The sequence below is a fragment of the Nothobranchius furzeri genome, chromosome 16, assembly GCF_043380555.1.
Source record: "Nothobranchius furzeri strain GRZ-AD chromosome 16, NfurGRZ-RIMD1, whole genome shotgun sequence".
Lineage (NCBI taxonomy): Eukaryota > Metazoa > Chordata > Actinopteri > Cyprinodontiformes > Nothobranchiidae > Nothobranchius > Nothobranchius furzeri.
This window is the reverse complement of record NC_091756.1, coordinates 30,721,341-30,746,867: the sequence shown is the minus strand read 5'-3', so window position 1 is coordinate 30,746,867 and position 25,527 is coordinate 30,721,341. Positions and strand designations below refer to the sequence as shown.

General features: G+C 43.2%; 2 protein-coding genes across 2 annotated transcripts in view; one reads left to right on the top strand and one right to left on the bottom strand.

Moving 5' to 3' along the window:
• The first annotated feature begins 776 nt into the window (after positions 1-776).
• LOC107373083 (angiotensin-converting enzyme-like) overlaps positions 777-25,527 on the top strand; it is a 74,262-nt gene continuing 49,511 nt past the window's right edge. Inside the window, exon 1 of the mRNA XM_054749097.2 lies at positions 777-1,740. The gene's annotated coding sequence lies outside the window, so the exon portion shown is untranslated. The remainder of the gene's footprint in view (positions 1,741-25,527) is intronic.
• LOC139063449 (uncharacterized) lies at positions 23,422-24,752 on the bottom strand. The gene is made up of 2 exons (XM_070545306.1): positions 24,219-24,752; positions 23,422-24,111 (listed from the first exon to the last, which is right to left on the bottom strand). The coding sequence occupies exons 1-2, from the start codon at positions 24,750-24,752 to the stop codon at positions 23,422-23,424; spliced, it is 1,224 nt and encodes a 407-aa protein (XP_070401407.1).

Below are 25,527 nucleotides of genomic sequence, written 5' to 3'. Positions count from 1 at the left end.
GCTATCAGTACATATTGGTGATCATGGATCATTTCACAAGGTTTGCCCAGGCCTATGTCAAGCTCATGACAAGATTAAAAGAACTCTCAGGGATCCAGGGTTCCCACACAACACCATACCACCCACAGGGCAATGGACAGGTGGAGAGATTCAACCGAACCCTGCTGTGCCAAAAGCTGTTTCAGTGTGCATGCATTTTGATGTATTGATGAATTGGTTACAGACGTCTCATTCCATGTTGTATCTTTCAGCTATTACCTGCTTCGTGTCTGTGTACTCATCCCGGTGTTGGTTTATAGTTATTTCGTCATTACATATTTTCCTATGTAGTTTGGTTAGAGATTGCATGGTGTTTGACATTTAGTCACTTAACAACCATTTACTGGTGTATGATGATATTCATTTATGTTATATGTATTCTGTTATATCATGTGTTATTTAGCCAGCTTGTTTATGGGGGTGTACACCCCCATGGGGGGGATCTGTAGGAGCCAAAAGCTGTGTACGTGAGGTTCAACATGCTGTTTTTCATCATTGTGGGCCAAAAGTTCACCATCCTGTTTTCCAGTCCAACTTATGTAACTTCCAATAAACCTTGAGTTCTCGGACTGTATTGGGTAATAGAGATAAAATAGAGATAACAGGGCGCGTCGACCTCTGGGCTGGAGGGCGCGTTGACCATATTGGGAAGTGAAAACACCCCAACCTCTGTCCAAAGTCAAAGGACTGTGGGAGTAACGCCAGGGATCAGTATAAATTTAGGACTCCACACTTGGTCTTTGGTCTTTTGGCTGTCCTGAAAGCTGTGAGCAGATGAATAAATAAAAAGACCACGCTGTCTGGCTGAGAACTCCGTCTTCGACTCCTTCTTTAAAAATAACAGAAAATGCACACAGTTACAGAAGAATGTGAGTGTCTAAGGAAGAAGAAGCCACACAAGCGGAGCTGCGCACCTCTGACCCTAGACCCAGTCCACTTACCCATTCCAGCTGGGTTCCATAGACTTTCTTCTCTTAGAAAAGTGTAAGCATGGCTATCAGTACATATTGGTGATCATGGATCATTTCACAAGGTTTGCCCAAGCCTATGCCAAGCTCATGACAAGATTAAAAGAACTCTCAGGGATCCAGGGTTCCCACACAACACCATACCACCCACAGGGCAATGGACAGGTGGACAGATTCAACCGAACCCTGCTGTCCATGCTGTGGACCATGGAGGACAAGGATAAGGATGATTGGAATGGGTCACTGACTAAAGTTGTTCATGCATACAACTGTACAAAGAGCGAGGCAACAGGCTTTGCCCCATATTACCTCATCTTTGGGTATTCTCCACATTTGCCCGTCGACCTGCTCTTCGACCTTAAAAACGATGAAGCTCACGTGGACTACAAGGACTATGTTAGCAAGTGGAAAAAGAGAATGCAGGAGGCCTACACAGTTGCTTCTCACACAGCTATGAAGGAAGCTGCTCGAGGGAAAGCATACTTTGACAGGAGAGTTAAAGGAAGAGACCATCAGCCTGATGACAGAGTTCTCCTCCGGAATCTCAAAACGAGAGGTGGACCAGCAAAACTCCAATCCTACTGGGAGAGCCAAGTTTGCAAGGTGAAGGAGAGAAAAACAGATGACGAATCAGTCCTGAAAAATGGCCAAGGAAGAGAAAAGGTGGTGCACCGGAATCTCCTGCTGCGCACCGAGTAGCTCCGGTTAACTTTGTTGTCCTCTGTTTCTGCAGGTAAGCTGGGTTATAAACTGTAAAGGAGCAATAGTAAACATTAGTGATAGAGAGTAACTTTTGCTAAGATGAACCGTAAAAACGTCCTCTAGGTGTCTGTAAAAGTATTTTTCCTTTTCGTGGGAATAAAATGTAGTCCGGAGCGGGAAAACTCAGAACGGGTTAATAGGTTTAGAGGTAGAAATGAGGTACGTGAGTCACGGGAAAATGTTCAGGACCGCAGTAAACACTAGTGTGTGGCTAGAGCCCATATGGACTGGATTATAAGTGCATTATTAAGAGCGGTTGGTGTAAGCTGTAATGCTAAGCTAAAACCAGAATCAGGGTGAGCTAGGTAGCACATGGAGGAGTTCTAGGAAGGTGCTAATCCTGTATTTTATGTTTTAATGGGATTTTGTACCATACATTAAGTTGTCTGTAGAACAAAACTGGACTGTGTGTTTTCAGGAAAAGTCTGGAGAAATATACAATGTTTTGTGTGTCTCAGTAAGCCTAAATAGGATGGAAATGGGTTGAAAATGCATTTAACAAAGTTGATTTAAATAGATAAATACAGTTCATAACAGTAATGAATAAATAGGATGCAAAATGGTTAAAAACAGTAGTTTAAAAGCACTATAAAACTGAAAGTAAGGTCATTATATTTGTTTACACAGCAAGAACAATTGTTTGGTTCCTGTTAAGGTGTATGAGTGATGCATGTGGATAAACACTAAATATCAAATGTGAGAAAAGATCAGGTATAAGAAGAAACATTTCTGTATTTGATACTGTTTAAAGTACAAATGTGTCTCTCTTTTGGCATGTCAAATTCTGATTCGCCAGTAAACCAAAATACGACAATTATGAAAACTGTCCCACGCCACCTTTTCTTTAGTTCAAGCATTCGAGAGGAGTCTCGGACAGGCCATCCAGACTCCCTCTTCAGCCATTAAGAACCTCAGACAAGCTAGATAAAATCTGTTGCAAGTTACACCTGACCGCAACGGTTCCTTCAGAATAAAAGCTGAACCTCACGACCCCTTCAGGGTCTCGGAGACGCCAGTGATAACCTGTCGTGACCTGGAAGCATTCGAAGACTAGATTGGTCGGCACCGCTGCTTTTCTACCGGCTTCGGTACCAAAGAGGGTCCACGAGGACCTCGGCATTCTGGATCTGAACGAAGGCTTCCCCTGGGTATGTAGACCAACAGATGGCGTTTCATGTGTGTTATAAATCTACTAAAGTTTAGAGTGAAACATTCACTCCCACTCAGAACTAACTGCTTCTCTGGATCCGCTGGTTCTGATAATAACACACACACACACCACCATCATTTCACGTCTCACTCCACCGTAGTCAAGGCCGGATTAACCATATGGGCAACTGGGCACTTGCCCAGGGCCCACAAACTCTAAAGGGACCAGGGCAGCAAGGGCACGAGCAAAATACTGTATCTGTAATCTCCTGCTTTATGTTAAACTACGGTGACCATATGTCCAGTTTTCCCCGGACATGTCCGCTTTTCACTCTCTGTCCGGGGCGTCTGGACTGGGGGTTCTTGTATTGATGAAAATTTCCGGCTTTTCATCCAGGAGCAGGGATCGAATTATGGGGGAGCTGGATATCCTACACATCCAGGGGAGCCGGAAAAAAGTTTTCTACCTATATTACATCATTTATGGACTCTTTTCAGCAGAGCGGCACAGCGCTGTTCGTTGTTGCGCAGCGATCCAGGCTGCTGGGTCCAGCGCACGGTCCATTCTCAAAGTGGCACAACCAAAAAACTATAATTAGCACACGATCGTTCATGTCCGCACATGTTCTCTACTTTCTGTCTCATTTGTGCCTGAAGCGCTCTGCTACTGCGGAGCTCATCACCTGCACTGCGGAGATTTCACCTCACTGACGCAGCATCGAAATGCGCACTCCGCTTTGCGGTCAGGAGATCTTTGATCTGCTCAGAAGGAACTGATGAGGTGAAAAAGTAAGAATCCAGGCAGCGGTTTTTCTGGAGAGTTTAGAGGAGATGCAGGAAGATGAGAGACAGACAGGACAGGAAATAGTTAAATAAAAACAAGAAAACAAAACAACGTGTTGAAAAGTAAAATGTAGGTAGATTTATCTCCACTACACGTTTTTACCTGTATAAAACAGTAAGTTATACACATGTCATATTTATACATCTGATACAATTCAGATCACCTTCAACTGGGCTCCCCAGAAGCCTCTGTGTAATCCATACCCTCTCCAGGAGTATTAGTTATACAGTGTTTATGAAAGCTCCTCAGACATCGCTGACATGTTATCAGATGAAAAACTAAATTATCAGACATGCTGTCTCATCTGCTTCTTTTCTAAACTTGCAAAAAGTAACAAAACCATTTGAAAGCCACTATTTGTGGATTCTCTGAAAGTTTCAACTTATTTTTTCATTGATCCTATCGTCTAATTTCACAGCTTAAATAAGCATCCTTAATAATCTTTGCACAGGAATTGTACCGATGCTGCAGTAAAACAAAAGGTATAATAATTTATTATTAATAAAACCTTGTTGCAGCACTAAAGCAGAAAAATGAGATTAAGCAATAAATATGCTAAATATTTACATATGAATTGTTTTAGAGCCCTTTTATTGGCAGAATCTGATATTAATTTAGTTCTTACAAAAAAATGGGTCCCAACGTGGTTTGTGTGGCGTTGCCATAGTGTGACGTCCAGTGGCGGCTGGTGAAAAATATTTTTGGTGGGGCTGTGCTATTTTTTTGTTTAAACAAACTTGTGCTTTCTGAGCTTTGTGCACAACTTCACTATTTCCTGAATTAAGCACAGCTCTTTTATTTCCTGTCTTACATCATTGGACAAACTGATTAATCCAGGTGTGTCTGACTATTGGCAAACTGCCTTGCGGACCAAGGTTGAAAAATACTGCATTAAATTGCACATAAAATAACATGACCATAAATGGTAAATAGGCAATGCAAGAGGCAAGTAACAAAAACATTTTGTTTAATTTCAACATTTGAGTGAACACGAAAAATTATGAGCAGGTCACTGTTACAGTAATGGTAGTAAACACTACTTAGACAAAATGCCAGAAATTTACACTGTTAGGACTTATGGAAAGTGGAAACACTTTCATAGGAAATAATGTCATCAGTATCCTCTTACAAATGTCATATTTCCCACTTTTTGGGACAAATCAGAAATGTTTTATTGTCCCAAAAGCTGGGAAATTTGTTTGCTGCAGCAGAAGTGTAACAAGTAAAATGGAATCAGATTGATGTATGTACAAATTTACTTGAAATACACATTTACATGATTAAATATGTATAATAGGTATGTGTGTTGAAATTAGTTTTTACAGTTATTGCACATTAAACAATGTACATGTTATTAAACAAATGTCCCGGTTTGTGGGACAACCAAGGATTTCTGATTCTGATTGTCTTGTTTACAGAAATGTAATGTACAGCTTACCTCTGCACCCAGCTGCTGTTCTCCTTGTCCAAACGTCCTCCGTTTCTTTGTTGGCTGCTGCACTGATGCGCTGCATTCCTCAGTCAGAGAATGAATGGAGTCCCCAATGAGACATTGAATAACAAACACAGAAAGCAAAATAACGCATTAGCGTGATTGCATCCAGCTAGCCACTGCTTCCTGGTGTACCAATTTTGGGAGAAGCGTCGTGTGTACAGTTTACCCTTCTCCTTGTCCTGCTGGCTTATCTTTACGTCGGGCTGATCTGGTCCAAGCTCTTTGACATTAAGTTTTTCCACCATAGTTCTCCTCTCGAACGGATACTGGAGAAGAGACCGAACTGAATTCAGTGGCTGCTGAGATCCGGTATCCTGGTTGTAGGCTCACTGGCGTCCATGTCTGCGTCTGCTCCATATGCGTCACGAGTCACGACCAAAAACGTGCTGGAGTCGAGACTCTCCGAGTTCTACCGAACACCAACAAAAGCCTTGGCGGTAGCTCTATCGCCCATCATGCTTCTGAAACGTTCTGAAACAACGTCGACACTGATTGGATACATTCCCATTCCTACCCTTTGATTTTCTTGTCAGCAATTGGACAGCTGGTCTCGTCCTGTTTGGGCGATTGAAAAACAGCACACAGCCTCCACCGCTCGGCAGAGATCGGCAGAGACCGGCAGAGACCAATATATTGATATATATATATATATATATGATTTATTTTTGTTACAAAACACACAATTAACTTAGAATATGTGATTATTAATTTTATTTATTTATTTTTTTAAATAAAAATTAAAAACAGTGGGGAAACTGGGAGGGCGGTGCCCTATCGCCCTCTACTGGCCAGCCGCCACTGGTGACGTCATAGGCACAGATCCCTTGTCCTCTTTTTTGGAAATGGAAATATGATCACCCTATATTAAACAAACTGTCTACCCGGGCTTTTGCGCTGCACAGAGACGCTTCGCTGCCTATGATTTTGAACGTCAGTTGAGAGTCAGTCTCATGCAGACTGACCAATGAAGAGAGGGCCTCAAGTTAAGACCCCCTCCTCATTGGTCAGTCCACATGAGGTGGGTCAAAGGTTACCCTGAGCGGGTTACGTGATGTCAGGCATTCAAGTATTGAGTATATTTACTGCATAGTACAGTAAAATATTCTGTATGTGACCATATTATGGTGATCCTTGGGTCGTGATGATGGGGCCCTTGAATATTGTTGCCCAGGGTACAACAAAGTGTTAATCTGGCCGTGACCGTAGTCCATCGGTACACAGAGTGTTTAAGTTAGTCTTGTTTAAATTGTGTAGAAATACATTTCTTAACTAGTTTAAACCTGACTCTCTCTTTCCTTGGAGTGAATACGAAGTGTCGCTTAATCCCTGCAATACAAAGTTCCGATCTTCTAGTAAAAATAGTCAAAGTTCCATCAGATTGATATTTCATAATTCTATGGATTCTCATATTTTATGGTTCATAAATAAGATGTAAAAGACTCATTCTTTACATAAATAAATGTGTTGCACGGGAGATGAGTTGGCCCATAATTTCAACAGTGTAACAATTATTATTATTTTCTTATTATTAGCTTATTTTGAGACACAAAAAAAAGAAAATTAAAAAATATAATGTATATTCATACAGTATATATTATACATAGCAACCATGTACGTCATACAGACAAACCTAAACTGAACTCAAATAAAAGAAACAGTCATGCACACAGGCATTGCTGGACAAGGAGTGGGAGGAAGATTAACTTATTTAATACCACCCCCACATTATATTCAGCATAGTTATCTCAATATTACTTCAGTCAACACCGTATCAACACTATAATGAATTAAGCTTACACTCCTATACACAACTTGATATATTATAAAAATGATGACAGTTACAACAGCATCAGTATTAATCCTGGAGACATTGTACACAATATGTTAAATCCATAACAATCAATAGCAATCAAACACCAGCTTTCTCACTGTTATACTGTAACAAAACAATTTCCTCGTATTTGAGTTTAAATGTATACATATTTGGACATCGCTTGAGCTGTAGCCCCAGTCAGTTCCAAAGTTTGATTCCACATATGGACACACACAGACTTTTTCTTGTAGTTTTTACGGCCTGAACTTTAAAGTTGCCCCCTCTGAAATTGTAGCTCCCTTCTCTCTGTGAAAAGAGCTTCTGAATATTTATAGGAAGTGTATCTTTACTGGCTTTGTATGATAATTGTGCAGTGTAAAAGTCCACCAAATTAAAGAATTGTAAAAGTTAGGAATGCAGAAATAAGTTATTTGTGTGATCATTAAATCTTGCCTTATGAATAATTCTTACTGCATGTTTTTGGAGTATGAAGAGGGAATTAAACCCTTTGATCCATAATTGTCACTACAGTGGACAGGTACTCAAAATGGTAATTTTTTTTTTGGCTATTAAGCACAGCTGTTGAAGACTTTATTGCATTTGAGCCCCTCCATTTGGACTTCAGTAAGTTAAGCCAACATATTTCATGTTCAGAATGCACACTGTCCACTGAGGTGGACATGAAATAAATGATTTGTAAATTATTAAATGTTACAAAAAATTATTTGTTGAAATTTGTTTCATTCACACCTAAAGATGAAAGAAAAAAATTGTTAAAAAAATCATGGTTGAAGATTTCATAATTCATGCATCAAAGGGTCAATGAACTTTTATAGTTATTGCCCCACACCTCTATACAGTACGTTAGGTAAGGCAATACCAATGAGAAATACAACATACATACTGTATTGTAAAATGCATTTTTTTCTATTGATAATTGAAACACTTTTTGAAATTTTAAAGTGTATTTGTCAGATATGCAGTTTCCAGCTTAGTTTACTGCCAATAAATATTCCTAAGAAATTAATTTTCAACACTACCTCTAATTCCCTATATAATTTCCAAAGAACATTAATTTAGTTTTATCTAAACTCAGGGATAGTTTATTTATATCCATCCATGTTTTTAGTTTTATTAAATCCTTTTTTATATTATGTATTAATTCCTTATATTTTCACTAGAATAAAATATGTTTCTTTAGAAGAAAGGCTTTTAGCGCTTTTACTTGTTTTAAAGACGTGTCCAAGTCATTTAGACCAGAGCAAAGAGCTGCAGCGAACTCTGCTTCAGTCGCCATGTTCGACAAACTCGGCGTTGTGGTGTGTGATATATGCTACTCAGCGCTGATTGGCTCGGTTAGAATTCTCACAGGGTGGGGTTGTTTGAATATGAGAGTTTCCAGACCCTTTCTCTGTGCAGAATTAAACAGAGGAGGAGTCTGGCAGGCCAGGCTGGGGAATTTTATGATGCCAACACAGAAGTGGCAAAAACTGCAGTTCCTTCTTCATCCTCTAGGGCTGACACCAGAAGTGAGCAAATCCTCATTGACTCCCAAGTTAAAAATGCCAATTTCACAGCAGAAATAAACATGTTTACAGCTTGGTTCAAAAACCTACTTTATATTTAATAGATCTACACTCACCTGAAGGATTATTAGGAACACCTGTTCAACTTCTCCTCAATGCAATTATCTAATCAACCAATCACATGGCAGTTGCTTCAATGTATTTAGGAGTGTGGTCCTGGTCAAGACAATCTCCTGATCTCCAAAGTGAATGTCAGAATGTGAAAGAAAGGTGATTTAAGCAATTTTGAGCTCGGCATGGTTGTTGGTGCCAGATGGGCCGGTCTGAGTATTTCACAATCTGCTCAGTTACTGGGATTTTTACGCACAACCATTTCTAGGGTTTACAAAGAATGGTGTGAAAAGGGGAAAACATCCAGTATGTGACAGTCCTGTGGGCGAAAATGCCTTGTTGATGCTAGAGGACAGAGGTGAATGGGCTGACTGATTCAAGCTGATAGAAGAGCAACTTTGACTGGAATAACCACTCATTACAATCGAGGAATGCAGCAAAGCATTTGTGAAGCCACAACACGCACAACCTTGAGGCGGACGGGCTACAACAGCAGAAGACCTCACAAGAAGCCACACCTTCTTGCAGATACAAAGATGTTTTAACTAATATGTATCTTATTGTAATGTGTAAGAGTGTAAACAATGATTAACTTGTTAAATCAAACAAATAGGGATTTGTGACATAAATGGATCATTGTAAGAACAATTTTCATTTCAAATTCATTGATTTTAAGCACAGATTATTCAAATGTTTCATTTAAACATCTTGTTCATTCATTATATATGATCATTTAACTTATAACTATAACATCGTGGAGTCTTCACGTATTCAGAGTGAAGAATGTTGACGTCTGGCGTTCACACAGTGAGTGCAAGAACCTTGGGAGAGAATGTTTGTCTGGATGTTTTGTCTTCATGGAATGTCAACACGCGCTGAGCAGAACTGGATTTAGAAGGCCAAATAGAAAGTGGACTTATGCTGGAGATGAAAGGTCACTATGTTTTTCAACCTATAGGTGAAAATTGACCCTTTTGGGCGTTAAACCTGTCAAGTCATGCACTCTTTTGTGCCTGCCCACTTGAGAGGGATTAACATCCACCCAGAGTTGAGAAACTGGATTTCACTCAGAGACTGAAACAATGCTTTCTTTTAGCTTTTATGTTTATTTTTCAGCATGTCAGCTTGGGTCAGGTCAGGTGAAAAGGTGTGTCGCTGGTTCACTTCTTTCTGTTGGCAAATCTCCCATAACTTGTTGACAGGCTCTTGCTTTTGCATTTCTATAGATTATGCATGCATGAACAATCTTTTGGACAAGTCTTCTTCCTTTCACAACCAGCACTTTTATCCTCATCCTTAACAGGTGCAGCACTGACTCATTAACCAAACCCGGCGTGGTACTATCGGCTTGGCCCAGCAGCACGGAACCAGCTTGACCCTACAGGCTCGGCCTGGCAGCACCGAACCAGCGTGACTCTTCCGGCTCGTTGTCAGCGTGACTTCACCGGCTCGTTGGGAAAGCACCAAACCCGGCGTGGCACTATTGGTACTGCCCGCATGGCTTTTCCGGCTTGGCCCGGCGGCACCGAACCAGCGTAATTCCACCGGCTCGGCCTGGACAGCACCGAACCCGGCGTGGCACTATCGGTACTGCCCAGGGTGGCTTTTCCGGCTTGGCCCGGCGGCACCGAACCAGCTTGACTCTACCGGCTCGTTGTGACGACGTTGATACAGCAAATCATGAAATTCTTCTTAAAAAAACTTTGTAAATATAGTATAAAATCAATGGCTCTAAAATGGTTAACAACTTCTTTGAATGACAGGAAACAACATGTACAAATAAATGACATTAAATCAAATCTACATGATATTAATTGTGGGGTACCACAAGGGTCAGTACTGGGTCCGAAACTATTTATTATGTATATAAATGATATTGCCTCTATATCAAATATATTAAAATGCATTTTGTTTGCAGATGACACTACCTTTTATTATGCAGTACGTAATATCAAACAGATGATACAAAGAGTACAAACTGAGATGAAAAAAATAAAATTATGGCTTGATGGAAATAAACTCTCATTAAACACTGAAAAATCATGTTTCATAATATTTAGTAAAAGTAATTCAAATAATAAAAGTTTTTTACAAATAGGTGATATTAATATTACAAGAGTAAAAGAGGTAACATTTTTGGGAGTTATAATCGATGATAATGTATCTTGGAAGCCACATATAAACAATGTGAAAACTAAAATAGCTAAAACAATTGCAATGTTACATGGAGTAAAAGGGTCACTGGATGATAACTCCTTATATTTATTATATAATTCACTTATTGCACCATATTTGAACTATTGCATAGAAATCTGGGGCACAACATATAAAACTTATACGAATTATATCTATATATTGCAAAAAAAGCAATAAGAATCATTACAAAGAGTAATTACATAGATCATTCTAACATGTTATTTTTTTAAAAACAGAAACATTACAATTCTATGACCTAGTGGACTACAATAATTCTAAAGTTATGTATAATGCAAAAAAAAACCTTTCTAAAAATTTACTTAGACAATTTATAAAAAGACAGAAGAAATATGAACTAAAAGGATATGAATTATTTACAAAACCTAAGCATAGAATACTTATAATGGAGCGCTGTGTCTATATATGGAGTTAAAATATGGAATAAGCTAGGTAATGTAATCAAGCATGCAAAAGCAATATTTACTTAAAAAAATTACAAATAAAATACTGGAATCATATACATGCAAATCAATGATATTTAAAAAATATATGAAAATAAAGCTGTAGAGATGTGCATAGGTATATTCATGTGTGTATGTATAAATATGTATGTATGTATGTGTATGTGTATATGTGGATACGTGTGTATGTCTATATGGATATGTATAGATGAAGTATGTGCGAGCATATGGGTATGTGATGCACTTTAAAGAATGTATGTATGAATAGGTATATGTGCAAAAATTCTTTTGCTTTTTGAATTGTTATTATTACTATTAATTTTCTCTTTCTTCTTTACAAATTGAACTCAAGTCAGCTAAACAGTCGAGCAATTACTTGCTATAGGCTAATTTATAATTATTGTTATTTCATTGTAAAAATGTCATTTTAGTTAAAAAGGGGCAGATAACATAAGTTTTCTTCTGCCTGTTCCCTTTTCATTTTCTTGGTTTGAGAAACCTCAATTTATTTGATAGTATTGTTTTTTTTCTATTTTAATAATAAATGAAATAAATAAAAATAAAAAACAGGGTCCCTGCCACTCCATCATGGGTCTGGTTGTGAGCTTCACAGGCTAACAAGGTAGAAACCCAAGCATCATAAGGCAGGATGGGAACTCCAAGTTGATCATTTTTGAAGGATTGGACTCTTCCACCACAAATTAGCAATCCAGAGGTCTGGTCTCTATAAACATCCAACCTGTCTGTAGTAGTACTTGGGATTGTCATGCCTTGTTGTGCAGCAAGGTATGTATCTTTTAATCCTTGTACTGTGTTAGAAAGCTGTTTACACCTGTGGTGGTAGCGGGTCCATTTGGACCCATGATTTAAAAATGCTTAAAATCACCAGTTTTCTTCAAATGTTGTTTTTCAGCTAATTGCTGGCTTAGTGTGTTTTCATAGAAATCAATCAATCAATCAATCAAAGCTTTATTTATAAAGCACCTTCCGCAACCCTGTCAGGAAGCCCAAGGCGCTGAACATAGTACAGTACAAAGTTAAATAAAGTGAATAAATCAGAAAATAAAAGCAATTCAAATTACAGATTACAATTTACAAAAAAGGTGAAACATTCTAGTAGAAGACAAATGTGTAAAACAAGGCAAAAAGCGAACCAATGAAAATTGTGAGATAAAATCAACATAAAAGAGGGCCAAATTCAAACATGTTCAGGAAACGCCAAGCAGAGGAGGTGGGTTTTTAGGCGACTCTTGAAGACTGGCAGAGATGGGGACAGCCTAACTGAGGGTGGCAACTGGTTCCATAGTGACGGTGCTAGGACTGAGAAAGCCCTGTCCCCACGAGTACGACACCTAGAACAAGGGACAACAAACAGGCCTGATGGGGAATGTCTGTTCAGGAGTGTGGCCAGATAGCGGGAGCACCACCCTGGAAGCAATTAAAAACAAAGACGAGTAGTCTGAAGTGTGAACGATAGCAAACAGGAAGCCATTGCAGGGAGGCCAGAACCGGGCTGATGTGGTCCCGTTTCCTGGTCCCAGTCAGGAACCTGGCTGCACTGTTCTGCACAACCTGTAGGCGACGCAGTGATGACTGACACAACCCTGCGTATAGAGAGCTGCAGTAATCAAGCCTAGAAATTACAAAAGCATGCAGTACCCGCTCCAGGTGGGCTCTTGACAGCATGGGCTTGATTTTTGCAAGGCGTCTCAGGTGAAAGAAACTGGACCGGATCACAGAGTTGATGTGGGCATCAAATTTTAGTCCAGCATCAATTTTCACCCCCAAACTGGTCACAACTGGTTTTGAGTAAGGAGAAAGAGGCCCCAGATCAACATAACGATCCACATTCCTGCTGTTGGGGTAAAAAACAATGAGCTCTGTCTTTCCCTCATTCAAATGCAGATAGTTGGCCATTAGCCAAGACTTCACCTCATTAACACAGGACACAAAGGACTGGATAGAGTGACCTTTCTCCTGACACAATGGAGAGTAAATCTGGCAATCGTCAGCATAGAGATGGAATGATAGGCCATGTTTACGAAAGATTGACCCCAGAGGTAGCAGATAAATGGCAAACAAAGGAGGACCTAGGATCGATCCCTGTGGAACCCCCCAGCAGAGGCCCTCGCAAGAAGAAAAAACATCACCCAGTTTAACACAGAATGTCCTGTTGTGGAGATACGATCTAAACCAATTCAGAGCTGACCCTTTGATCCCAACCCATCGTTCCAAGCAATCCAGTAGAAATGCGTGGTCAACTGTGTTGAAGGCTGCTGTCAGGTCTAATAACAGAAGCAGCACAGATGTTCCCTGATCTAGTGATAGATAGATGTCATTTAGGACCCTCAGTAGAGCAGACTCTGTGCTATGGCCAGACCTGAACCCTGATTGGAAAACCTCAAACAGATCAGAGTCAGCTAAATGTGAGACCAGCTGCTGATAAATTACGTTCTCAAGCAGTTTTGATTTAAATGGCAGGGTAGAGATAGGCCTGTAATTTTCGATCACAGAGACATCAGCACCAGGGTCGGCCGAATAACTGCTGCTTTCAAAGCAGCTGGGACCACGCCTATGCTGAGGCTCCCATTGATTATCTGACCAAGTGAAGGGCCAAGACACAGAAAGGCAGCCTTCCAGAGACGAGGCGGCAGAACGTCAAGTGGAGAGCCAGATGGCTTCTGCCTCGCAACAAGCTTGTTCAGACTGAAATGGAACCAGTGTGAATTGTTTTTAGTTGGCTCCACAGACACAGTATTTTAAAATATACCACTCGTTTTTGATTGCAAAACCTGTTTAGATTCATTAAATATATTTCTTTTTCTTATAGAATGAGTAATAATAAACTATAAATGTGTTATAAACTAATATTAAAGTACACCTACTCAAAAAAATTAAGATTTTTTTTACCATTTAAAATTATTAACAATAGTGACATCTTTGGTGTTTCGAGTCAAAACGGACTCGCATACACATATGATAGGATAAAGACAACAAGTCATTTTTTTCCCATAAAACCCACTTTTATTTAACCAGACCAATTGACCAAACAATTTAACCATAAAATGAACAATGATAAACAACACTGTGTGTGTGTGTGGTTGTGTGTGCGCACATGCCCCTGCATTCACCATAAACTGAACATTGAAAATAATATTGTGTTAGCGCAGGTATGTTGTTCTGAATTACCCATAATCTAAACAATGGAAACAATTAAAACAAACCATAATTTGAACTGTGTGTGTGTGTGTGTGTGTGTGTGTGTGTGTGTGTGTGTGTGTGTGTGTGTGTGTGTGTGTGTGGGTGATGTGGGCCATAACTGTGCACATTGGACCATAATTGATCCTCAGAAGAACCCACTGCTTTTAAGTGATGCATACAACAGCCAGTTTTCTCCGCCGGGTCATTTTGGACCTGTAACACCACAGATGTAACTTTTTTTTTAGACTTTTTGAATTTACTAAAATTGTAAAAATTGATTTTGCTGCATTTAAATAGGTGTATCTGAGGATTAGATGAAACCTCATTCCAGGACAAAAAAGGAAAGTGTATTTTTTTACACAGTTAAACTTGAAAACGGGTTAGTTTTGACCCTAACACAACATAAGGGTTAAAGAATCTTTTCGTTCTGTCACAGAAATAGTTCCTTGCAAAGTAACTGCCTCCCACTTTGATTGATCCACAGCTGGTTTCGATCTGAATAACTTTTTTACGGCCCTCCAGACCCATTCAATAGTCTTGACCAATTGGACTCGATTGCTTAAATGTTTATTATTTATGAGGTTTTGAACTAATGACTGATGAGGAGACCGTTTCAGGTCTGATTGGACTTTGTTTTGATACTGTGTTGACTCCTCTTGCCTTCCCCCTCCTCTACTTCTTGTTAGAACAGCAACAAATGCTTTCTTTTGTAGTTTTGTGACACTGTCTCTAGCAGTAGCTTCAAGTTCTATGGCAGACTCGATTGACCATTCGTGCACTGACAATGTCAAAAATACAGGACCGTTCTACCATTCAGACTCTTCATCCAGGTCTTGAGGCTTGGCTCCTCTTGTGGTTAAGTCTGCAATATTTAAGGAACCAGGAACCCACCACCAATCTTAAACCTTTGTGTTGCCTTGAATTTTTCCAATCCTGTTGGCGGTGGTTGGTGGTGTACAGGGTGGGGGGGTTTGTGTGCTTGTTGTGTGTGATGGGTTGTGCAGACTCAGCGGTGGGGTTGGTTGTGGCAGCAATATGCTTTTTAGGTGTCCAGCCTGCCTAATTCATGGAAGAAGAAGAAGAAGAAGAAGGTTGTGTATGGACTTTTCTGCTGGTTAAATAAGAAATTGTTGATTGTTTGTTTGCCTAGGCATGGTCCAGACAATTGAGGTTCTGGGTGATTTGTTTGGTTTCATCATAACATTGTGGTTATTTACCAATTAGTGTATTTGCCAATTAGTGAGATAATTACTCTACTTCAATATTTCTAGAATCAGAAAATGATTATAGCAAATTGTTTGTGGCGGGTTTCTCAATATTTCATGTGGTGATAAATCTCCTCCCAAAATAATTTGTCCATTTTGGGGTTCTGTGATTAGATTTTAATCGTCGATATATTATTATTAGTAATAATTATGATAGCTTCTATTTTTCTAAGGTAACTAAAAGTTAATGCTAAAAAATGATGTTAAGTCTGTAATCTAATTTAAAGGTATATGTTTGCTTGTTTGAAGGCTTTTCACCTGACCTGACCCGAGCTGACATGCTGAAAAATAAACATAAAAGCAAAAAGTAAAGCATTGTTTCAGTCTCTGAGTGAAATCCAGTTTCTCAACTCTGGGTGGATGTTTATCCCTCTCAAGTGGGAAGGCACAAAAGAGTGCAGGACTTGACAACACCACTCATCTACACTACAAATAGGAAAATGAGGCTACAGTTTGCACAAGCTCACCAAAATTGGACAGTTGAAGAGTGGAAAAATGTTGCCTGGTCTGATGAGTCTCGATTTCTGTTGGGACAAGTTTTGATAATGTCCTCAACGTGTCAAATTCAGATTTGCCAAATTTATCAACAAAATTATTTAAATGAAACAGAAATAACTTCCCGATTAGTTCAGTTTCCAGCTGACTTCCGATTTGGCCAAGTCGGTGGAAAAAGCATTTTGAAACCATCTTCTTTTTTGACATCAAGTCAAAGCCTCTCTGCAAAGCTGTAAGTGATTACAGACACAACGGCTCTTTACAGAGCTACTCCACACCTCAGATGCAAACAAGCATTCCAGCTTCCTGTTGTGACTTGGAGTTCTCTCAAGACTAGACGGGTCGTATCGGAGCTAATCTACGGGTTCCTGGTACCTCCTGGTCCATGTCCATCCCGACCTCGTGAATCCTTGGATCTGAACGAGGATCTCTACACAAAGGGTATTCACTCAGCAGATTGCGTCGGATGGTTTTATTAACAAATCTCTAGCTTATCAAACATACTGTCACGCGAGGGTACACAGGAATAAACCCAAATGCAGGAGACAGGATGACCAGATCCGATACTGATTACTTTTAATAACAAAAAGTCACCACATAAGTGGGAAAAGGACTTCACGGGTAATACAAAACAAAACTACCACAGACTCGAAACAAAGCTATGCTCTAAACACCAGAAACTCTTCACAACAACGCCACACCATGCACAAGAAGCAGCTGCTTAAATACATGGTGTGGCAATCAGGAAATTGCAGTCAGCTGCGGCATTCCCCGATGCTCCAAAGAGGGGCAGGAACAGCAGGAAGAGCCACAGCCAACCTACACAGAGAAAGAAAAACACGCATTACAACAATCAGGAGAAGTAACCCATAACATAACCCCCCTCACAAGGTCCGGCTTCCAGACGGACGACGAGGCTGATCAGGGTTGTCCCGGTGAAAACGGGTGATCAGGTCACGGCACAGGACGTGGCGTTCGGGGACCCACTGGCGGTCCGCCGGGCCGTAACCCTCCCAATCCACCAGGTTTTGGATGCCCCGACCCACCCTCCGAGAGGCCAGGAGCTTGTTCACCTTGAAGACTGGGCCACCCTCCACAAGGCGAGGAGCAGGCGGAGCCGCAGGGGGCGGATGCAAGGGGCTAGTCACAAAGGGCTTAAGCTTGCTCACGTGGAAAACAGGGTGGATCCGCAGGGAGCGAGGAAGGTCCAACCTGACCGCCACCAGGTTGATGACCCTGGACACTGAATAGGGGCCGATGTACCGAGGAAGGAGCTTTCTCAAACCCCCTTTCAATGGCACATCTGTCGAGGCAAGCCAAACCTTGTCTCCCACCTTGTAGTCGGGTGCGGCTGATCTCCGACGGTTCGCCACTGCGGTGAACCGTTCCTGATTCTGGACCAGACGAGAGCGGTAATCCACCCAAGTGCGCCGACAGCGTCGTACAAACGCGGCGGGGCCGGAGGCCGATGCAGACCTCTCCTGATGGGGGAAAAGTGGGGGCTGATAACCATAGGCAGCCTGAAAAGGGGAGAAACCGGTAGAGTTCACAAGAGAATTATGGGAATATTCTGCCCAAGGGAGCTGTGAGGACCAGGTCGGGGGGTTCTTAGAGCACATAGCTCGTAGGGTGGTCTCCAAGTCCTGATTAAACCGCTCCACTTGCCCGTTGGTCTGAGGATGGAAACCAGAACTTAAACTGACCGTTATCCCGAGGAGCTTGCAGAATTCCCTCCAGAATGCTGCCACGAACTGTGGACCCCGATCAGAGGTAATGTTCTCAGGAAGCCCGTGCAGTCGAAACACATGTCGTGCCACTATCTCGGCCAGTTGTTTTGCCGAAGGCAGTTTCTGTAGGGGCACAGCATGAACCAACTTCGAAAACCTGTCCACAATAGTCAGAATGACAGTGTTACCTCTTGAACGGGGCAGACCCGTGATGAAGTCCATGGCTATGTGGGACCATGGTCTTGAGGGGATAGGTAAAGGCTGTAGGAGACCTGCAGCAGGGGTTCTGGGCACTTTAGCACTGGCACACACAGGGCACGAGGAGACGAAAGCTCGTATGTCAGAGGACATGATGGGCCACCAGAAACGCTGAGCCACCAGGAAGGCGGACCTTGTCATCCCGGGATGGCAAGCCAGGTGTGACGAGTGCCCCCACTTCAGCACCGCGGGGCGTAGACTCGAAGGTACAAACAAGCAGTTAGGGGGGCATCCATCAGGGATTGGGACCGTGCCTGAAACTGCAGACTTGACCCTACGTTCCAAGGCCCAGCGGTTAGCCCCAAGTACCAGGACAGGTGGAACGATGGTGGTGGTACCCGGGACCTCTGTCGACCTGCAGTCCTGCTGATATTGTCGGGACAAGGCGTCAGGTTTGATGTTTTTGCTGCCAGGGCGATAAGAGAGGGTGAAGTTGAAACGGTCAAAAAACAGAGCCCACCGGGCTTGGCGTGGATTAAGTCGCTTAGCCGTGCGAATGTACTCTAGGTTCTTGTGGTCTGTCCACACCAGAAAAGGCTGTCTTGCACCCTCCAGCCAGTGGCGCCATTCATCAAGGGCTAGCTTAACAGCTAGCAATTCTCTGTTCCCTATGTCGTAGTTCCTCTCTGCAGGATTGAGCTTTCAGGAGAAATACGCGCAGGGATGAACTTTGTTATCAGACGCTCTCTGTGACAACACGGCCCCCACCCCAGACTCAGACGCATCGACCTCCACAATAAACTGTTTGGAGGGGTCAGGCTGTGTCAGGATAGGAGCCGTAGAGAAACGTCTTTTAAGCTCAGTAAAAGCCCTATTGGCTCCAACGTCCCAGACAAAACGTACCTGAGCTGAGGTGAGTTTATGGAGAGGTGCAGCCACGCCACTGAACCCTTTGATGAAACGTCTGTAGAAGTTAGCAAACCCCAAGAAGCGCTGGAGTTGCTTACGATCCGCGGGGACAGGCCAATCGAGAACAGCTTGTACCTTAGCCTCGTCCATCTGCACTGAACCAGGAGAAACCACATGCCCAAGGAACTTGGTTTGTGTTGTGTGGAACTCACATTTCTCCGCCTTGCAGAACAGCTGGTTCTCGAGAAGACGCTGCAATACGGCTCTGACGTGCTGCACATGAGTGTCTCGGTCTGGGGAAAATATCAAGATATCATCCAAATAAACAAACACAAATTTGTTGATCATGTCCTTGAGAACGTCATTTATGAGGCATTGGAAAACTGCGGGCGCATTGGTGAGACCAAACGGCATGACCAAATACTCAAAATGGCCATTGGGAGTATTGAAAGCAGTCTTCCACTCATCTCCCTCACGGATACGAACCAAATGGTAAGCGCTCCGCAGGTCCAGCTTTGTGAAGATCTGAGCCCCCCTGAGAAGATCAAAAGCAGACTGTAACAGAGGCAAAGGGTAAGTGTTCCGGACTGTAATACCATTCAGCCCTCTGTAGTCAATGCAGGGCCGTAAGCCCCCATCCCGCTTGCCCACAAAGAAGAATCCCGCCCCAGCTGGCGATGAGGAAGGGCGAATGATCCCAGCCTGCAGGCTCTCCTGTAGGTACTCCTCCATGGCCGCACGCTCAGGGATGGCGAGGGGGTAGATGTGGCCCTTAGGAGGCTGCGTTCCAGGCAGGAGGTCAATGGCGCAGTCATAAGGACGATGAGGGGGCAGGGCCTTGGCTCGCACCTTGCAAAACACAGCGGCCAAGTCTGCATACTCGGGGGGCACCAAACTTAAGTCTGGAGGTTCAACAGGAGGGTTAGAGACAGAGGAGCGTGTAGCAGCAGCCGTTAAACAGTTCAGCAAACAGAAAGAGCTCCAGGAGAGCACACGGCCTGAACACCAGTCAATGTGAGGAGAATGTTTACACAACCAAGGAAAACCTAAAATAACCGGAGGCCTCAGGGAATCCACTACATAAAAATCCATAAGTTCAGAATGGTTTCCAGAAACAGTTACCTTAATAGGAACCGTGCGTGCTGTTACTCTGTGGATGACGGAACCGTTTATGGCACGGATGAGCAAGGCAGGGGATAAGGGTATTACTGGAATAGAAAGTGCGCTTACCACTTCCTGGGATATCAGATCACCATCTGAACCAGAGTCAATCAAAGTCTCATAAGCATTCTGCATCTGGCCATAGGTCACCAGCACATTGACGGGGGGTCGAGAGGGTGGGGAGGAAGATGAAAACCGACTCACTAGGTGCCCCCCCGCTAGTGAGCCCCCCCCCCCGTTTCCCGGACAGTGACGCACCTGGTGACCGGGACGAGCACAGTACAGACACAGCCCCTCCCTCATCCGTCTCCGTCATTCAGATGCGGGGAGCCGTCCCACTCCCAGCTGCATGGGTTCCTCAGGAGACGGAGCCTCACGAGCGACAGGAGGCTGTGACAAGGCCCTGAGGGGTGCGTGGTTAAAATCCGGTAGACGGCGTTCCTCTCTGCTTCGCTCCATCCTCCGACGATCGATGCGGGTAGCCAGCTCGATTAGCTCCTCCAGATCCTCCGGAACCTCCCGTGCAGCCAGCTCGTCCTTCAGAGTGCTGGAGAGACCTCGAAGGAAGACGTCGATCTGCGCCTCTTCCGGCCAGCGAGTGTTAGCTGCCAAGGTACGGAACTCCACTGCATAGGCAGAGACGCTACGTCCGCCCTGCCTAAGGCAGAGTAAGTCAGCAGCAGCAGTTCGGTGAGGAGTGGATGGATCGAACACCATGAGCAGCTGGCGAGAGAATTCCCGAAAAGAGCGGCGGAGGTCCTAGCCTCGGTCCCATTCCGCCAGGCCCCACCTCTTAGCTTGTCCAGTTAAAAAGCTCATGGCGAAGGCTACTTTGCTTTCTTCAGAGGGGAACTCACCGGGGTTAAAGTCAAAATGCAGCCTGCAGGAGGCGAGGAACGGCCGGCAGTCCACAGCCGTGCCATTGAAGAGCTCGGGGGAACCCAGGCGGACCTGACGAGGCGGAGTGGGAGCCTGCTCCAGCCTAGAGAGGCGTCCATGGAGTTGTTGCATTCCGGACAGGCAGCCGCGTAACTCCCGAGCCAATACAGCAAGTTCACCTCCACTTGCCGCGTCCTCATCTGACCCAGGTAAGGGAACGTTGGAAGCTGGTATTCCTCCTGCTGGGTTGGTCATGGTGGCGTTGTAATGTCACGCGAGGGTACACAGGAATAAACCCAAATGCAGGAGACAGGATTACCAGATCCGATACTGATTACTTTTAATAACAAAAAGTCACCACATAAGTGGGAAAAGGACTTCACGGGTAATACAAAACAAAACTACCACAGACTCGAAACAAAGCTATGCTCTAAACACCAGAAACTCTTCACAACAACGCCACACCATGCACAGGAAGCAGCTGCTTAAATACATGGTGTGGCAATCAGGAAATTGCAGTCAGCTGCGGCATTCCCCGATGCTCCAAAGAGGGGCAGGAACAGCAGGAAGAGCCACAGCCAACCTACACAGAGAAAAAAAACACGCATTACAACAATCAGGAGGAGTAACCCATAACACATACAGCCAAACTATTTTACAACCCAGACTCCACAAACTCTTAGATATTTAAGAAAGGTTTTGCTAAAACATCTAGCTTCCATTACATTATTCCACACCTTACATTAAATCACTTCATTTCCATTACATTACGTCATTCATACCTTGTTTTGTATAATCATTAGTTTAATGATTGGAGAGGTGAGCATGCGCATGCGCTGACGGTCCGATCAACGGGCACACGGCGGCGTCTTGAGGCAGATGGCAGCTTGTTAATCAACGTCCACAAACAATTAAGACAGATTTTCGCCTAATTTACTCACTGACAACGCAAAATTTTTTATAAATCTGGTAAATATAACACACTCAATCTGGAGGTAAGTGGAGAAAATATGGAAAATTTGCAAACATATATTGACGAGGTTTTTGAGTTTTTTGTCATGGGACCGAAGAAAGCAGCAGCAGCTGAGGCGGAAACGCCGTTGACCAAGAGGAGCCGTCCCCAGGACTCGCCCGAGGCCTCATCTCCCCATAAGGATGTCTTAGATTTACTACAGTCCATAGATAAACGGCTTCTGGGATTTGAGGGACGACTCCACCTGCTTGAGGTGCTTCACAAGGAGTTCCAGGACCTCCGAACATCTCTGGAGTTTAGCCAGGAGCAGGTGGAGCGACTCGCGGCTCAGAACACATCTCTGCGGGAATCGGTTTCCTCCTTAACTGCAGGATTAGATCGGATCTCACAGGAAAATAAAGCTCTAAAGGAGACGTTCTGGATCTCCAATCACGCAGCATGAGAGATAACCTGGTGTTCGCAGGCCTCCCAGAGCAGACCGGAGGAGAAGCGGAGGATTGTGAACAAACCATCAAGAACTTTCTCCACACTCACATGAAGATACCGGAGGAAACGGTGAGGAACATCACCTTTCATCGGGTACATCGCCTTGGAGCCAGGAGAACAGACAGCAGAAGACCTCATCCCATCGTGGCTAAATTTGAGCACTTAAAGGAGAAAGATCTTGTTAAAAGCCGCGGGAGAGAGCTTAAAGGTAAAGATTACAGCGTAAATGATCAGTTTCCTAAAGAAATTCTGGATCGCCGCTGAGTTCTCTTCCCGCTGCGCAAGATGTTTATCCAAGATGGGAAGCGGGCTGTGATCTCCGTGGATAAACTGTTGACAGCAGAGGTGGAAAGAGTACTAAAATGTTGTACTTAAGTACAAGTGTTACACATATAGGTGGACTGCTGGGTGTGGCAAAGGGTCGTTTTGTTTTCCTGGTTTTACTCCCACCTTCAAACAAATTGTCCTCTGCATCTGGGAGTGGTTCTAAACCTTTTTTCATAGATCTAGTAACGACTGCACAAGATAATGCCGCAGAGTTTTGTTGAACCAAGCTGTCTAAGATTGGCAAGTCTTGCCCTAGAACTACATCATATGCTAACTGGTTCAAAACCCCAACAGTTAACATAAAGGCTTGGCCCTCTACTTCTATGGTAACATCTGCAGTTGGATAATCTTTCTGACATCCATGAACACAGGTAATGTTTACAGGTCTGTTAAAGTCAGGCAGTACATTGTTCAACATAGAAGATTTTACCAAAGTTTATGAACTACCAGTGTCTGCTAGAGCCTTTAATGCTCTGCCATTTACTTTTGCCTCCACCACATGCTTATGTGGAATCAAACTATCAGACAGTTCCTGACCATGTTCTTTGGCAGGTACCACACATAGCTCTACCATTTTAGGTTTTCTTGGTGGACACAAAGAAGCTTTGTGACCAGGCTGCTGATAGTGATAACAAATTAGGTTAAACTTCGAACTGGAATAAATTGGCTTTTTACCACCTTTAATGTCCAAGCTTTCAAAACCAGGTGTAACTGGAGGTTTTACCTCCCCAAACCTTGGTCGTCCCACAGCAGTCCTTGACCTTGCTGGTTCCCGGTGAGCAGCTAGGTAACGTTCAGCCAGATTTGCTGCTTCCTCTCCTGTCCTGGGATTGTTCTCCTTCACCCAGGTGCGGACGTCTGGCTGAAGCACACGCAGATACTGCTCCAAGATGATTGTTTCTCCAATCTCCTCCTTACTCCGACTGTCCGGCCGCATCCATCGCTTGGAGAGTCCCTTTATGCGATTGTAGGTTTCCCGTACTGTCTCTCCCACGGGTACACTGGTGCTTCGGAACCGGTACCTGTAAATCTCTTCTGTCACGTTGAACTTAGACAACACAGCAGCTTTAATAGCATCATATGAGTCAGACTGATCTTCATCCATACCAGCATAAGCCTCAAGAGCCTTTCCAGTCAACAATGTGACCACTCTAGCAGCCCATTCTGCTGGTAGCCATCCCCATGTCTTAGCCATGCGCTCAAATCGTACAAAGAAGCTCTCAGGATCCTCACCTTCTCAGGTATTCTAGGTTCACCTCCATGGATCCTGCCAACCCTTTGTGCTGGAATGCTTTGTGCCAGCTGCAGCTGAGGTGGTGCAGGCAGTCGTAAAGGAGAATGAGGATCAGCTGGGTGTCCTTGAGGTGGCTCTCCTGACGCCTGAGGCATTTGGACCTCTTGCTTTGGAAAAGCCGCTGTTGTAGAAGTTTCAGTCTGGACATAAGGCTTAGAAAGTTCAGAATATAACTCATGCTGCAGCTTTGGTATGTTACTGCTCAACTGTTTAATCTGCTCAAACAGTATGGCTTCAGTTCGCTTTGAACGCCGCATGAACTCTCTCATTTCTTCAAATATGTCAAGTTCAGAAAGTTCTTTACTCACAGTACCAACTGTAGTCTGCTTAGGCCGTACCACTGGTTCAAAATCCTCTTCGCCACCTGTGGCTCCTTCAGGAGGTGTATCTATCTCCATTGTTCGACCTTCTGTTTCTTCCATGTCATCAAGAGGGCTTTTCTTTGTCCCACGGGTTCTTCCACGTCCTCTCATTTCTTATCCCACTTCTGACACCACTGTTACACAGTGAAGTGTAGTGAGGACAAAAGACACATGATGACTTCGTCGATAGACAAGGAAAACCAGTTTTATTTCCTCTGGTCCGAAAAAAAACAAAATCAGAAAATCCCAGCACTATTCAAAATGGCCACCCATCCAACTCTCTTAGCAGTCTCTGTCACTTTCAGAGAGGAAAAACGACCCTTTGCCACACCCAGCAGTCCACCTATATACTCTCCGACCCCCCCTCCAATTCAGGTCGGCCAATCACATCAGTCCACTCAGGCATTTGCTATGTAAAGGCAGCATTAGAGGCGGGCTTCCTCTTTAGCTGCTTCAAAATGGCTGCCACAGAGGACACCTCCTGAGGGGTAACAAACAAATTCATGTTACATAACAAATTACATTCTTGAATGAACACTCTTTGGTGTGAAGACATGTTGCTTCTCAACAACAAGTATGATTACTTTCATGAAATTTTACTCAATTACAAGTAAACTATCTGCCTCAAAATGTACTCAAGTAAAAGTAAAAAGTAGCTTATTTCAAATGTAGTCAGAGTAAAAGTTACTTGTTACTTTTTTGACTGTGTAAGGACGGGCTCTTCTGAATAGTTAAAAAAAAAGACAATGGGGTATAAATGTCAAAGTGGCCGTTTTTTAAATTAAATGAACAAATATGCATATTGAAGTACAAAGGCAGTTACACTGCAAACTAGTAACATAAATTAGGTTATAGTCACAAGCCCATGACTTTTCCCTGAATGCTT